Raw genomic sequence first — 14,167 nt, forward strand, 5'->3', positions numbered from 1 at the left:
CAAAAACACGGCCTCAATGGGACCAGATAATATCCCAGGTTGTTTTACTAAACAATCTAAAACAAGACCTAGTGGACACGCATGGCATTCTCTTTAACCATAGCTTAAGAACTGGCTACGTTCCTGCAGAATGGAGAACAGCAACAGTAATTCCCTGCACAAAGGGGGGGGGGCATCAACTGGCTCTGGGAACTACAGACCCATAAGTCTAATCAGCCTCATCTACAAGACCATGGAAAGAATTATCATGGACTTTATCAACAAGGACATAGACAACCTCCAAATGCTGGACCCAACCCGGTTTGGCTTTGTTAAGAGTAGATCATGCTTGTTAAACCTGGAAGACTTCTTTGAGAATGTCACCAAAGCCATGACTGAAGGCAAGACAATATACACAGACTATCCCGACCTTGCCAAGGCTTTTGACACAATCCCCCACTCTGGCATCACTGAGAAACTCTCCCAGCTGGGGATTAACTGTTACATTACTAGATGGGTAGCTAGTTGGCTCACTGACAGAACATACTCTGTCAAAACTGGTGACTCCACCTCCACAAGTAGATCAATCACCGGTGGAGTATCACAGTGGTCTGTGCTGGGCCCCTTACTGCTTGGCATCTATTTTGGAGAAGTCCAGGCCAAAGTAGATGGTCTCTGATTCAACAAGTTCATTGATGATTGCAAACTGGGAGCAATCATTCAGTTCTCCCAATAATGTCAAAATATTACAAGAAGGGCTAACACAAACAAATTTTTGGTGCCAAAGCCATGGTCTAAAACGAAATGCAGAAAATTCATTATTATTCCCTTTGGCAAAACAGAATTCCCTACAAATTACAGTACTGACAGCACCCCCCTGAGTTCCAACCCAGTCATGTGAGACTTGGGAACACAGGTTGATGGCAATCTGAACTTCAACCACCAAGTTTCCACAGTGGTAAGGAAAGCCTTCTACGTAATGCACCTCATAAGTAAGGGCATAGCATTCAGATTAAGGGATTTTATAATGTCACTGTACTTGACCGTCATCAGACCAGTAATACAGAATAATGCACCCTTTTGCATGTACCTCACCAGACACCTACAGAAGTTGGAGAGACCTCAAAGGTTTCTCACTAAGAAAATACATGGACTCTAAACCATGGTCTGTGTGGACAGGCTGAAAGCCCTGTCGCTTTACTCTGTATCTTATAGGTTGCTGAGAGGCAACTTGTGCCTTGTCTATAGGGCAACCTCCAGTCCTGCCCTAATGGAAATGCTGTACAGCCACAAGTCAAAAAGCACAAGAGCCACTCAATCTAGGGATCTCAACCTAGCCTGTGACATTAACAGAACATTCTGGAGAGGCAGATATGTCTCCCAGAGACTGCCGCTTTCTATTCACGTAAAAAAGAACTCCTCACTGAACCTATTCAAATGCAGCCTAGATAATTGGATGGAAGACTGTAAATTTGCTCCTGGGATGGCAGTCATGTCCCTCATGGACAGGGGTAGCCAGTGTTGATCACAGACCCGTTCCATTCATACATTTCTTCTGTGAACTACCCAAAAAGAACAAATAGGGATACTTGGGATTAACATGGCTAGGCTTGTAAAGGCTCTAGGGCTGCAAGCCTAGTAACCTCCTATGAACCTCTGAACCTATGGATAGCCAGCTGCCTCTCAGACAGATCCCAGGAAGTTACAATTAGGGAGTCCACCTCTACAAAAAGGCCAGTCACAAGTGGAGTGCCTCAGGGATCGGTTCTGAGACTGCTCCTTTTTAGCATTTACTAACACAAATGTTCTCCAGGAAGAGATGACACACACAAATAACTGCTATCAGAGCCATGGACTAAAACTAAATGCCGAAAAATGCATGACAGTATCCTTTGGGAAGTCAGTCACCCCTGATAGCTATCATATTGACAAAATACCCTTAACAGTTGACTTAGGAGTCAGGGACTTGGGAACACACAGACACTAATCCAGCCTTTGACCATTCTGTGAATACAGTAGTGAGAAAATCATTATATGTTGTGCAAATTATAAAGAAAGCTATGGCATCTAGGTCCAAGGAAGTTATTGTTCCAATGTATATGGCAATCATCAGACCTATCACCGAATACAATGCCCCTTTGGTAAGTACCTAACCAGGCACATCCAAGAGTTGGAACATCCACAGTGGTTAATCACTAAAAGAATACAGGGCATAAGTAATATTTCCTATGCAGACCACCTCAAGGCTCTATTTCTGTATTCTGTCTCATACAGGCTGCTGAGAGGAGATCTATGCTTGGCATGCAGGGCATTGTCAGACTCCGCCCTGATGAACTTCCTGCACATCTGCCATGGACTAATCTACAAAATAAACAACTCCAGAATTACCCATTCTAAAGACTTAAAATGTGCTTGTCATATAAATAGGACCTGGTAGGGAACAGGTATGTATCCCAGAGACTCTCCCTTCTCTGGAACAGTCTCCCCATTCTTTTGAGTCATTGTTCTTCCCGAACCCAATTCAAATGTAACTTGGACAATTGGATGGGGAACAGGAAATTCATCCCCAGTTTGGCACCTATGTCTCTAATGGACACAGGCAGCCTGTAAATGGTTCAGCTCCTAGGCCCCTGCTTGTAAATGTTTCATCTCCCAAAACCAGCTTTCACTTACCAAGGGTATGAGAACTTGTCAGAGATTTGGGCTGCATGGCTTAAAAAGGCCCTTGTGGTCATTAGCTTAGTAAATATCTATGAACCTATTAACCCACATTATCTACAATATGTCACACTGACCTACCATTTGAAATCTAGTCAGCAAAAAATTAGCAACAAAAAGATACTGCTTGTAGTGGAGTTGGGATTATTACCTTTAAGTACCTCCAGTTTACAACAGATTTCTTTCAACTGCATTGATGTTAAGCAGTTAACTAGACAACTGGTAAATGTGATAGATATTATATGAATAACTTGACAACATTAGATCTTAACTTTAACCATGTTAGATGAAACAATTAGCTGAAAATATATTGGTTAATTTCCTGTAGTGTTCGTTTAAGGGAAATGCTGTCTACCTTCCTGTAGAGAAGTATTCTCCATTTTTGATTTAGTCAGCCTGTTATCCATCTAAGGTCTGATCAATATGTTCTTTGTAACTGCTTTGAATGATAAACAGAGTTTGCTGTTGGACAAATAAAAATGAATTATCTGAAAACAAAAAGGGCAGGAGTGAAAAAAAAACATGTTTGAGATCCCTTCATACATATGCAATGCAGAACAGTCCAAAAAACAATCAAGCTGGATGATTCTTAATCATTTATGTTAAATCCAACTCTAACTAACTCTAACTCTGACTAAAGCTAACTTTAACTCTAACTAACTCAAAGTCAACTCTGCTGCTGTCCCTAATCACAACCAAAGGATCATAGCATCATAGGAGGTTACCAGGCTATCGACTTGCTGGTCATTTCAAGCCTACTCTAGTCAATACTTAGGATTGCATTTAGTAATGATTTCCATGTCGAGGAAGGTTGTGGGAGCTATCCCCAGTATGAATTTACAGTGTCCCATCCACTCGTCCAGGTTCCTTTTGAACAGTGTCATAGAGGTGCTCTACTTCACATGAATTAGCAGCCTATTCCAAAGATACAACAGATTACCTTATGAAAAACTCTCCCAAACCCTCCCAAAGAGTACCACTATTCAGACAAAGAATGTCTGGAGCTTCTGTTAAGATTTAAGGTTTTTTATGTGTGTGCTCGTGTGTGTGCGCGCATGAGTGTGTGTGTGTGTGTGTGTGTGTGTGTGTGTGTGTGTGTGTGGTGATCAGAAAAGGAAAATATTTGCTTCTATTTTTCAATCAGTTTAAGTTTGAAGCTTTGTGCTTTTGATATTTGTTAATCTTGACCTTTATTTGTCAATGTTTTGTGTATTGATATTAATAGAGGTTGCTATGTATACACACACACACACACACACACACACACACACACACACACACACACACACACACACACACACACATGCACACACACATATATCATAGCTCTCAACCTGTTATAGCAAGAATTCTGGACAGAGCCTAAACTAATGGGGGCAAAGCCCCAAAAATAGGGACAAATTTTAAATACTGTTCATATAAAGTTATAAAGTTGCTAGAAGAACATTGTTTTTGTTAGCATGTATTTTCTGAAGGATATGAAGTCTGCAACTCATATGTATGTCAATATTTAGTGACTTAAATCCTTAGTGATTTGTAAGAAAACCACAAATTTTATGAGGAACAGACCAAAGATATGAGGCAAAAATCTGGACTTTCTGCAAAAATCTCGACAGTTGAGAGATATGATATACATACATACATGCACACACACACGCATATATACATATATATGTATATATATATAAAAAATATATATATACACACACACACACACACACACACACATATATATATATATATGTATACACATAAACACACACGCACACAAACACAAAGTGTGTGCATGTGTTTGTGTGTGCGTGCATGTGTGAGACTTCATGAAACCAATCAACCAGTATGATTTTTGTGAGGTGGAATGAAAACCAGAGTCCCCAGAGAACAGCCACACAGTCATGTGAAAACATGAAAAACTCCATACCTGAGGTCAGGATTGAGCCAGAAAGCATGCAGCAGTGATGAAGAAATCTTCCCAATGAACCACTATGTCCATTACATGATTTAATAAATAAACAAATTTGGGAATATTATAAAGTAACTCCTATGTTCATTAATATCATAAAGAATTTGTATCATTTTTCTGAAGCAACTGTTAAGGTTAATGACTTTCTCTCTACATATTAGGGTTTTAATTGAATAAGGCAAGGATACCTTATTCACGTTCATTACATTATGTGCTCTACGTATGAGACCATTATTACTGTTGCTAAACAATAAAGTGAATATAAGATTACGGTATAAATGTTATATTTCCATATGGGCCCATGCTGATGACTTGTTGGTATGTTCCATAAATTATCTGTATGAAAATAGTGTGTTTTTCAGTACTTTAACAGGAACAAAGACATTTATGAAATTAAAGATATACAAAATCATTTTAGATGGACATAGCGCTTCCCTCGGACAATTACTTAAATTAAGTCCTGGTTGTAACTTAATCATGATTTCATGGTGTTTATATTTCACACTGTTTTTCTTATTCTCAGGATTATAATTATAATTATTACAAGAGTATGACTGTCTGTCATTTAAGAGGTATCCAAACTAAGGGGTAAAAAGATCACACAGACAAACCATTCAGTAAAAATTACAAGAAAATCTCAGCCAAACATGGATCTTTACTGTGCAATACCTTAAACCACCAGTAGTGGAGGCTCATGGGATATATGTAAATTACCCCTTATTTAATACCTTAAACTTCCAGTAGTAGAGGCTCATGGGATACATGTAAATTACCCCTTACGGACATAACAGTGTTTCAGCTGCATGGTTTCTGAATGCCAATGAGTGTTCACTTTTTAAGTCTTTATGGATACATTCAGGCCAATAAAGACAAACACCACTAGCTGTACATTTGCCATATTTTAGCCTCTTCCTGACCCCATCAGTGCATCATAAGTAGATTGTCTGTCTATACTTTAAAACAAAGAGCTTAAAATCAAGCCTGATATCCATAAGCATCAGTGTGCCTGCAAAATATCACAACTGACATCCAGACCAAAGGTTAAAGGGTCACAAGGCAAAACATTCATTAAAAACTGCAAGACTCAGCCAAAGACTTAAAAAGTAAAAATATCATGTACAGTGGATATAAAAAGTGTACACACCCCTGTTTAAAATGCCAGGTTTTTGTGATATAAAAAAATCAGACCACAATAAATCCTTTCAAAACTTTTCCCACATTTAATGTGACCTATAACCTGTATAATTCAATTGAAAAACAAACAAATCTGTTAGGGGAAAAAATATAAAAATAAAAAAAACATACGATAAGCTGGTTGCATAAATGTGCACACCCTTAAACTAATACTTTGTGGAAGCACCTTTTGATTTAATTACAGCATTCAATCTTCTTGGGTAGGAGTCTATCAGCATGACACATCTTGACTTGGTAATATTTGCCCACTCTTTCTTGCAAAAGTTCTCCAAATCTGTCAGATTGCGAGGGCTTCTCTTGTGCACAGCCCTCTTCAGGTCACCCCACAGATTTTCTATTGGATTTATGTCTGGGCTCTGGCTGGGCCATTCCAAAACTTTAATTTTCTTCTGGTGAAGCCATTCTTTTTTTGATTTGGATGTATGCTTTGGGTCATTGTTGTGTTGAAAGGTGAAATTCCTCTTCATCTTCAGCTTTCTAGCAGACGCCTGAAGGTTTTGGGTCAAAAGTGACTGGTATTTGGAACTGTTCATAATTCCCTTCACCTTGACTAAAGCCCCATTTCCAGCTGAAGAAAAGCAACCCCAAAGTATGATACTACTACCACCATGCTTCACCGTGGGGATGGTGTTCTTTTGGTGATGCGAAGTGTTGTTTTTGTGCCAAACGTACCTTTGGGAATTGTGGCCAAAAAGTTCAACCTTGGTCTCATCAGACCATAACATATTTTCCCACATGCTTTTGAGAGATGATGTATTGTTTTTCAAATTTTAGCTGGGCCTGGATGTTTTTCTGTGTAAGAAAAGGCTTCCGTCTTGCAACCCTACCCCACAGCCCAGACATATGGAGAATATGGGAGATTGTTATCACATGTAATACACAACCAGTACTTGCCAGAATTTCCTAAAGCTCCTTCAGTGTTGCTGTAGGTCTCTTGGCAGCCTCCCTGACTAGTTTTCATCTTGTCTTTTTATCAGTTTTGGAGGGATGTCCAGTTCTTTGCAATGTCACTGTTGTCCCATATTTTCTCCACTTTTTTGATGAATATCTTCACTGTGTTCCATGGTATATCCAATGCTGTGGAAATTTTGTTGTACCCTTCTCCTAACTGATACCTTTCAACAATGAGATCTCTTTGATGCTTTGTAGGCTCTCTGCAAACCATGGCTTTTGCTGTAAATCCTACCAGGACAGCTGAACTTTATTTGGGTTTAATCAGAGTCTCTTTAATTGATAGCAGGTGTGTACCCAAGAAGACTGAATGTTGGAATTAAATCAAAAGGTGCTTCAACAAAGTATTAGTTTAAGGTTGTGCACACTTATGCAACCAGCTTATTGTACATTTACTTTTTATATTTTTTCCCCAAACAGATTTGTTTGTTTTTCAATTGAATTGTACAGGTTATAGGTCACATTAAAGGTGGGAAAAGTTTTAAAATGATTTATTGTGGTCTCATTTTTTATATCACAAAAACCTGGAATTTTAACAGGGGTGTGTACATTTTTTATATCAATGTAGCTTATGTCTGTCCTGAAAAATTAACTTCTCTGTGGGAGTATGTTCACTCAACAAAAGTCTCTCCTAAAGGAATTCCTAGAGTTCCATCTTACCCGTATGATAAATGTGCCATTACTCTTTAATAATCTATATTCAGAGACAGACTAACCATTCCATGGAGAGAAGAAGAAATTTATAAATATGCAGCATTCACCCTTTTGCCAGGTGAAACACTGAACTAAGAATGAGATCAAGGGCCACTGACCATGTGTGATGCAGTTTGAAGGGCTCTCTGGGTGTTACACCTGAAACTGACTCTTACATCAAAGTTCAGTGACCATGTGTGATGCAGTCTGAAGGGCACTGTGGGTGTTACACATGAAGCTGACTCTTGGTTCAAATCTCACTAACCATGTGTGATGCAGTTTGAAGGGAACTGTGGGCGTTATACATGAAGCTGACTCTTGGATCAAATCTCACTGACCACGTGTGATGCAGTTTGAAGGGCTGTCTGGATGTTACACCTGAAGCTGTCTTTTGTATCAAAGCTCACTGACTACATGTGATACAGTTTGAAGGGCACTCTGGGCATTACACATGAAGCTCACTCTTGGATCAAAGCTCACTGACCACGTGTGATGCAGTTTGAAGGGATGTCTGGATGTTACACCTGAAGCTGACTTTTGTATCAAAGCTCACTGACCACATGTGATACAGTTAGAAGGGCACTCTGGGCATTACACATGAAGCTCACTCTTGGATCAAAGCTCACTGACCACGTGTACTGCAGTTTGAAGGGATGTCTGGATGTTACACCTGAAGCTGACTTTTGTATCAAAGCTCACTGACCACGTGATACAGTTTGAAGGGCACTCTGGGCGTTACACATAAAGCTGACTCTTGGATCAAAGCTCACTGACCATGTGTGATGCAGTTTGAAGGGCACTCTGGGTGTTACACCTGAAGCTGACTCTTGGATCAAATCTCACTGACCATGTGTGATGCAGTTTGAAGGTCACTCTGGGTGTTACACCTGAAGCTGACTCTTGGATCAAAGCTCACTGACCATGTGTGAAGCAATTTGAAGGGCTATCTGGATGTTACACCTGAAGCTGACTCATGGTTCAAAGCTCACTGGCCATGTGTGATGAACTTTGAAGGGCACTCTGAGTGCTACACCTGAAGCTGACTCTTAGTTCTCAAAGCTTTGTCAAGCAGAGGCATGCACTGCTTATGCTCACTCCAAAGATGTTTTGGAATTTTGCATTAATGAATTTAACCTGTAAGAAAATTTTACATCAAAATAAGATTAGTACGTATTCAGTAAAAATTAACTAGGTCATCAGTTTAGAAGCCATTATATTATTTTACAAGTCTACAGATGTATCTTTCCTACCTAGAAACACCCAGTTTGGATAGTAACTGCACTTAATTACACATGCTTGACATTTCATACTGAGTGTCTACTTACCTTCTAAGATACAAGGCCTTCTTGTCTTTGAACAGCTCACTGGCATATAACTTTTCTTCAAATATAGCCTTTTTCTCAGGGGTAAACTGCTCTCTGTATTTTTTACACTAAGAAGGAAATTAAAAGATACATGATTAACAAAGCAAACTCTGGTCTATTCAGATTAAAAGTAAAACCTCATTATCAACTTATCAATGTTATACTACTCTTTTGGCAGTTATGTCCAACTAAGTGATAATTTTCATGAGTGTTTGGTTCTTCTAGCTTCTGAGTTTAATCATGTAAAAAAGATAAATTATAGGGGCTTGTCTAGAACAATGAACTGAGCCTCTCCCACAAAGTCCTCTCAGTGGAAGTTCCTTCTTTGAGGAATGAGTAATAAAAACAATGTGCAAAACAGTGAGGCACGTCTCTTGAAAAAAAACCTTGATGAAACCCACAGTTTCTACTCATAACTCTATTTCTGTTAGTTATTAAATTCTATAAAGACAACAAAAAGGCATGTAACTCTACAGCTTTCATAGGTTGAGATGAAAGAATATTATAATGTACTCGTTTTTTTAATCCCCACCAATCATGTAATGATTTGATGATATGTTGAGATTCAGTTCCTAACCATAGGCTACATAACAGTCCAGCTGCATAAATCAAAGTACTCACAAGGCTTGAAGCTTTACATACCAGACCTAGTGTCAGTATATGGCCTTCTTTGAAGCTGATGTCTCAATCAAGTGGACATGAACTGTGGTATCACTTGATGCTTCTTACACTACATATTTTTTGTGTTATTATTTCATTTGTTGACCAGATAGATGAGCTGGTCAAACTGAGATTATCAATCGCAACCTGGGTCATATAGTGACAGAGTTGAATAAGCATATAGAAGAATAAGATTCATAACAGTGACAAAGATTTCAAAACACAAGTAGCTGTAGAGCATAACATTTTCCCAAAATTTACTTACAGCATTTTTATAGTTTGAGTGTCATCAAAGAGGTTTATTAAAAATCAGTTATCACTGGCATTTCTAACAATAAAAGACATGTTGTGTGCAAATTGAAATTATTACAAATTACAGCAGCTTTTTGCAACCGCATTACAGCACTGAAAAGGTAGAATGTTGAAAATTAGGTCAAAACTCTGCTGTTATACAGAACAATGATAGAGGGGTGTCAGATAGATGGGACAATACAGGATGTTTGTCAAATGTATTTTAGCATTGCACATGCAATAAACAATGATTTCAGCCTAAATTCTAATGCTACTTAGAAGAATAAGAGCAAAATACTAAGTAGAGGGGAGGAGGCACTTTCAAGGAGAATGTTGTTGGAAACAGATGCAGGATAGGATGCTTTTATGTGCTATAACAGACACTTCTAAAAAGAAGAAAGGGTTGGTTATGCATGAATGTTAGGTGGGACTCAATTTCACACAGCAAGCGCTAACTTAAAGAATATCCATTGAGCAGTTAACATAAACCTAGGCATTTGTATGGCAGTAGGGCCTGAGGTTTGCTTTCATAATGAGTAATGAAAGATGGACTGAAAGAGTTTGTTTGCTAAGGATGGGCATAATTCATTACTGAGAATCTTATACACAGTGAAGAAAAGTAAGTGGCATTGGAAGTGACTAGTCATGCATTGGTTGAATATAGGATATAGCAGTGATGTAGTCATTGGTCAGTAAGGAATGTAAATTTTCTAAGTTTGTTTTATGCAGACTGGAACAGAGTTGTTGTGTGGTGGTTACCATGGGCAGATGGGGAAGATCTTATTCATGTTTTGGTAATGAGATGTCTTTTACTACTGCTTTTCTAGAATCAGTGATGAGATGAGTAGCAAATTTACGAGAACCTTGCTTCAAGCCAGAAGTACTTTAATGCATTCTATGGTCTCTTACACTGATATTATGCCATAGAACTCAAAGCAAATGTCAGCCTCATCCTCTTTAGTTCTTCTACCGAGAAACATACCTTTTACCTGATGGGGGAAACCTCCCACAGAAGAATTCCTTATGAATGTTTGTAAAGAGAGTATGAACTTCACAGAAATTCAAACTTGCTGAAATTACAGGATTACAAGTACACACAACCATAATCATACAACATAGCAAATAAAATATCCACAGTGGGCCACCACGGAGCTGAAATCTTTTTAATAAAACAACTTGAAAAACATAAAAACAAAAGAAAAATAAGTTTCGGCTTCAGCAGAGAAAATGGATAAGTGCTTTCAGCTTAATAGCCTTCTTCAGATCCTCAATTTGTTCTGCTTTAGCAAATTGTTTAAGTATGACAAACAACCAATCAGAAGCTTCAGAACGGGACACCTCCTTCTTTCTGACTATTCAATACTTCTTAATAGGGGCGTCACCCCTTTAGCACAGGTTTTATTGGAAGTACTGCATTCAAATCAGGCTTTTGATCAGCCTCAAGTCCACTATCCACTTAACTTCGTTGATCTCTGTTTTATTGTGTGTGGTGGTGCTGCAGTAGCATTGTCGCCTAACAGTAAGACGCTGTCCGGTTCGATTCTCAGCTAGAGTGTCTTCTGCGTGGAGACATGCGTGAATGGGCGTACCTTCGTTGAAGGTTGTGTGTCAGGCCTGGCAAGCCGGTATGTAAAAATCAGCTGCCAATCATTAGCGGATCAGAGTTCCGCTGTGGCGACCCCTAACTGGGAAAAGCCGAAAGACATCACCTTCCCTTTTAGTTTCTTGAAGAGTCTCGAGAACCATAAAGTTAAACGAATGGCCAACATGCTCCATAACATGATTTGCTAGAGCACTGATTTTCACAAAGTTGTTTATATCACTCGTGGCATAAAATTCATTCTTTAAATTTTCTGTTGGTTTTACCTACATAAAAAGCTGAACAATTTTGACAAGCTGCTAAGTATATAAGATTCTTGGTGTTACAGTCAGCATACTCCTTAAAACTATAAGCCCAGTTTGAATGCAGTACTTCCAATAAAGCCTGTGCTAAAAAAGTACTGAATAGTCAGAAAGAAGAAGGTGTCCTGTTCTGAAGCTTCTGATTGGTTGATTGTCGTACTTAAACAATTTGCTGAAGCAGAACAAACTGAGGATCTGAAGAAGGCTATTAAGCTGAAAACGCTTATCCATTTTCTCTGGTGAAGCTGCAACTTATTTTTCTTTTGTTTTTATGGTGTTCAAGTTGTTTTATTAAAAGGATTTTAGATCTGTTGTAGTCTGTTGTAGATATTTTGTTTGCTGTATTTCTCCTACATTTCCTAAGGACCTTTAGTGATACTCAGAGGATTATTATTATTTTGTATTATAATCATACAACAGGATGGTGAGTGGAAGGGTAGAGTAACTGCCGAAGACCAGCTGTTACTATAAATACTAATTTAACAATACTGTCTTAATTCAAGAGGATATATCCCAACAGCTACTGAAAACATATGGGTACAACACTCAAAATTACCCTCTTAGACTCCGGGAGGCAGAAGATGTCATACGAGTTCATTCTGAACATACACAGTAGAGCCTGTCCTACTGCAAGGTGTACCCCAATATGAAATACTTACTGAATATGGATTCAACCTGCCAAGTAGCAACTTCATGTATTGCCTTGTGTAAAAACAGCATTGAAAAGTGCTTGGGAAGCAGCTGCTGACATGGTGGAGTGAGCCCTAACCACACTTTATACAGGTTTTACATATTTGGCAAAAGAAAGCACATTCCCATAGCCAGTTAAAAAGGGTATGTCTGTCCCACTTACTTTGGAAAAATGGAATAAACAACTGATCTGTGTTCTGAAAAATGCAGTCTTATTAAAACAATATCAAAGTTATCTAAAAATATCCTAAGTAGCAAAATCCTCTCTCTCTCTTTTATTGTTTTGTCTTGAAAACAGTCAGGAAGTGAAATCAGCAATCTAGTTTGTATTCATAGTCACATATTGATGCCCCCCACCCCCACCAACTCAAATTAAAAAAGTTCTCCTGTCTCTAACTACACTAAATGTTGACCCTGTACAATTAATAAATGAAGTCATCATTTCCTCACCTTGCTCTGTACAAACATGAACACATTTTTTTACTATATTGAAGGTATTGGATTAGACAATTGCAAACATCACATCCCCTCTACAAATTGTTTCGGATGGATATTCACAGGAAATGTACTCATCTGAATGCATAAAATATGCTTGACTACACTCCTATGCCAGATATATTGATTCAACATTATCTCAATTACCAGATTAAACAAAAAATAATGATTAGTCATAGAATTCCTAGAATTATGGAATACCAGTTATGGTTAAAAACATATTAAGGCATGTCATATAGAAATCTTGCTAGCAGCCATAATACCCACTGTAAATGAAGCTTTGCATTAAATAAAATTTAATATCAGACAGCAGCATGTGCTCAAATGGATCCAGAGTTAATTTCTCTGCACAACATTCAAGTCCCACTATGGCGTAGTAACTTTCTTCAAGTCTTTTGGGTTTCTAATACCATGACAGGAATAGACCACATTCCTAAGTCAAAGCACGATTAAAGTTCATGAAATTAGTATTGTTTCAATCTTTGATGTCAGCCAGTAGTGCTCTTAGCAGCACACACAATGTGCCCAGTAATGACTCCTTTTGCAGTTCGTATGGAGTTACATGTATTGGTAACATATCTAAATACGACTGTAAATTCTTTCTAATAAGATCCGTTGCTCCTACTACTATTGGAACTGTCTGTGTGTCTTTCCTCCACATTGCTCTCATTTCTGCCTGCAGATCCTGATATTTCATGACTTTGTGTCTCTCTCTATACGCAAGACACTGTAGTCACTGAGTGTGGAGATTTGAATAATCAATGTTATTTTTGTCTTCTTTTCTTGGATCACTATATCCAGTTTTCTAGCATCTATCTTTTGAACTGTTGGTAATGGATGATGCCATGTGATGTAGACTTCATCATTTTCTATGATGCTTTGTGGCTCATGTTTCCAGTGTTTTTCAGCCACTTCAATACAGTTCAATACCATAATGTTTGCACAATACCAAGTGCAGCAGTCTCACCACATTATTATGCCTTTCAGTATACAGTCCTTCTGCTATTAGTATGTCACAACCAGCAACAAGGTGTGAAACTGTTTTCAATTCAGTTTTACAAAACCTACATTTGTCTGTTTCTCCCACATGTTCAATGGACTTTATAAACCAACGTGTACGCAGCCCAGTATCTTGGGCCACCAATATTAATCTTTCATCTCTTGGTTTGAATTCGCCTCTTCTTAACCATTCTAGTGTTCATTCCTGATCAACATGAGGTTCTTCGAGAAGTTTTCTATACTTGCAACTATATTTATGCTTTTTCCA

At 38.4% G+C, this 14,167-nt stretch overlaps 1 protein-coding gene across 1 annotated transcript in view; it reads right to left on the reverse strand.

The window, feature by feature from the left end:
• Positions 1–14,167, reverse strand: part of LOC122811661 (unconventional myosin-Ib-like) — a 1,027,360-nt gene that overhangs the window by 100,263 nt on the left and 912,930 nt on the right. The window contains exon 25 of the mRNA XM_044083653.1: positions 8,824–8,930. Within this exon, the coding sequence (XP_043939588.1) occupies positions 8,824–8,930 (107 nt within the window). The remainder of the gene's footprint in view (positions 1–8,823; positions 8,931–14,167) is intronic.

Source organism: Protopterus annectens, chromosome 9.part0 (genome assembly GCF_019279795.1).
Source record: "Protopterus annectens isolate FY-2018-M chromosome 9.part0, PAN1.0, whole genome shotgun sequence".
Lineage (NCBI taxonomy): Eukaryota > Metazoa > Chordata > Ceratodontiformes > Protopteridae > Protopterus > Protopterus annectens.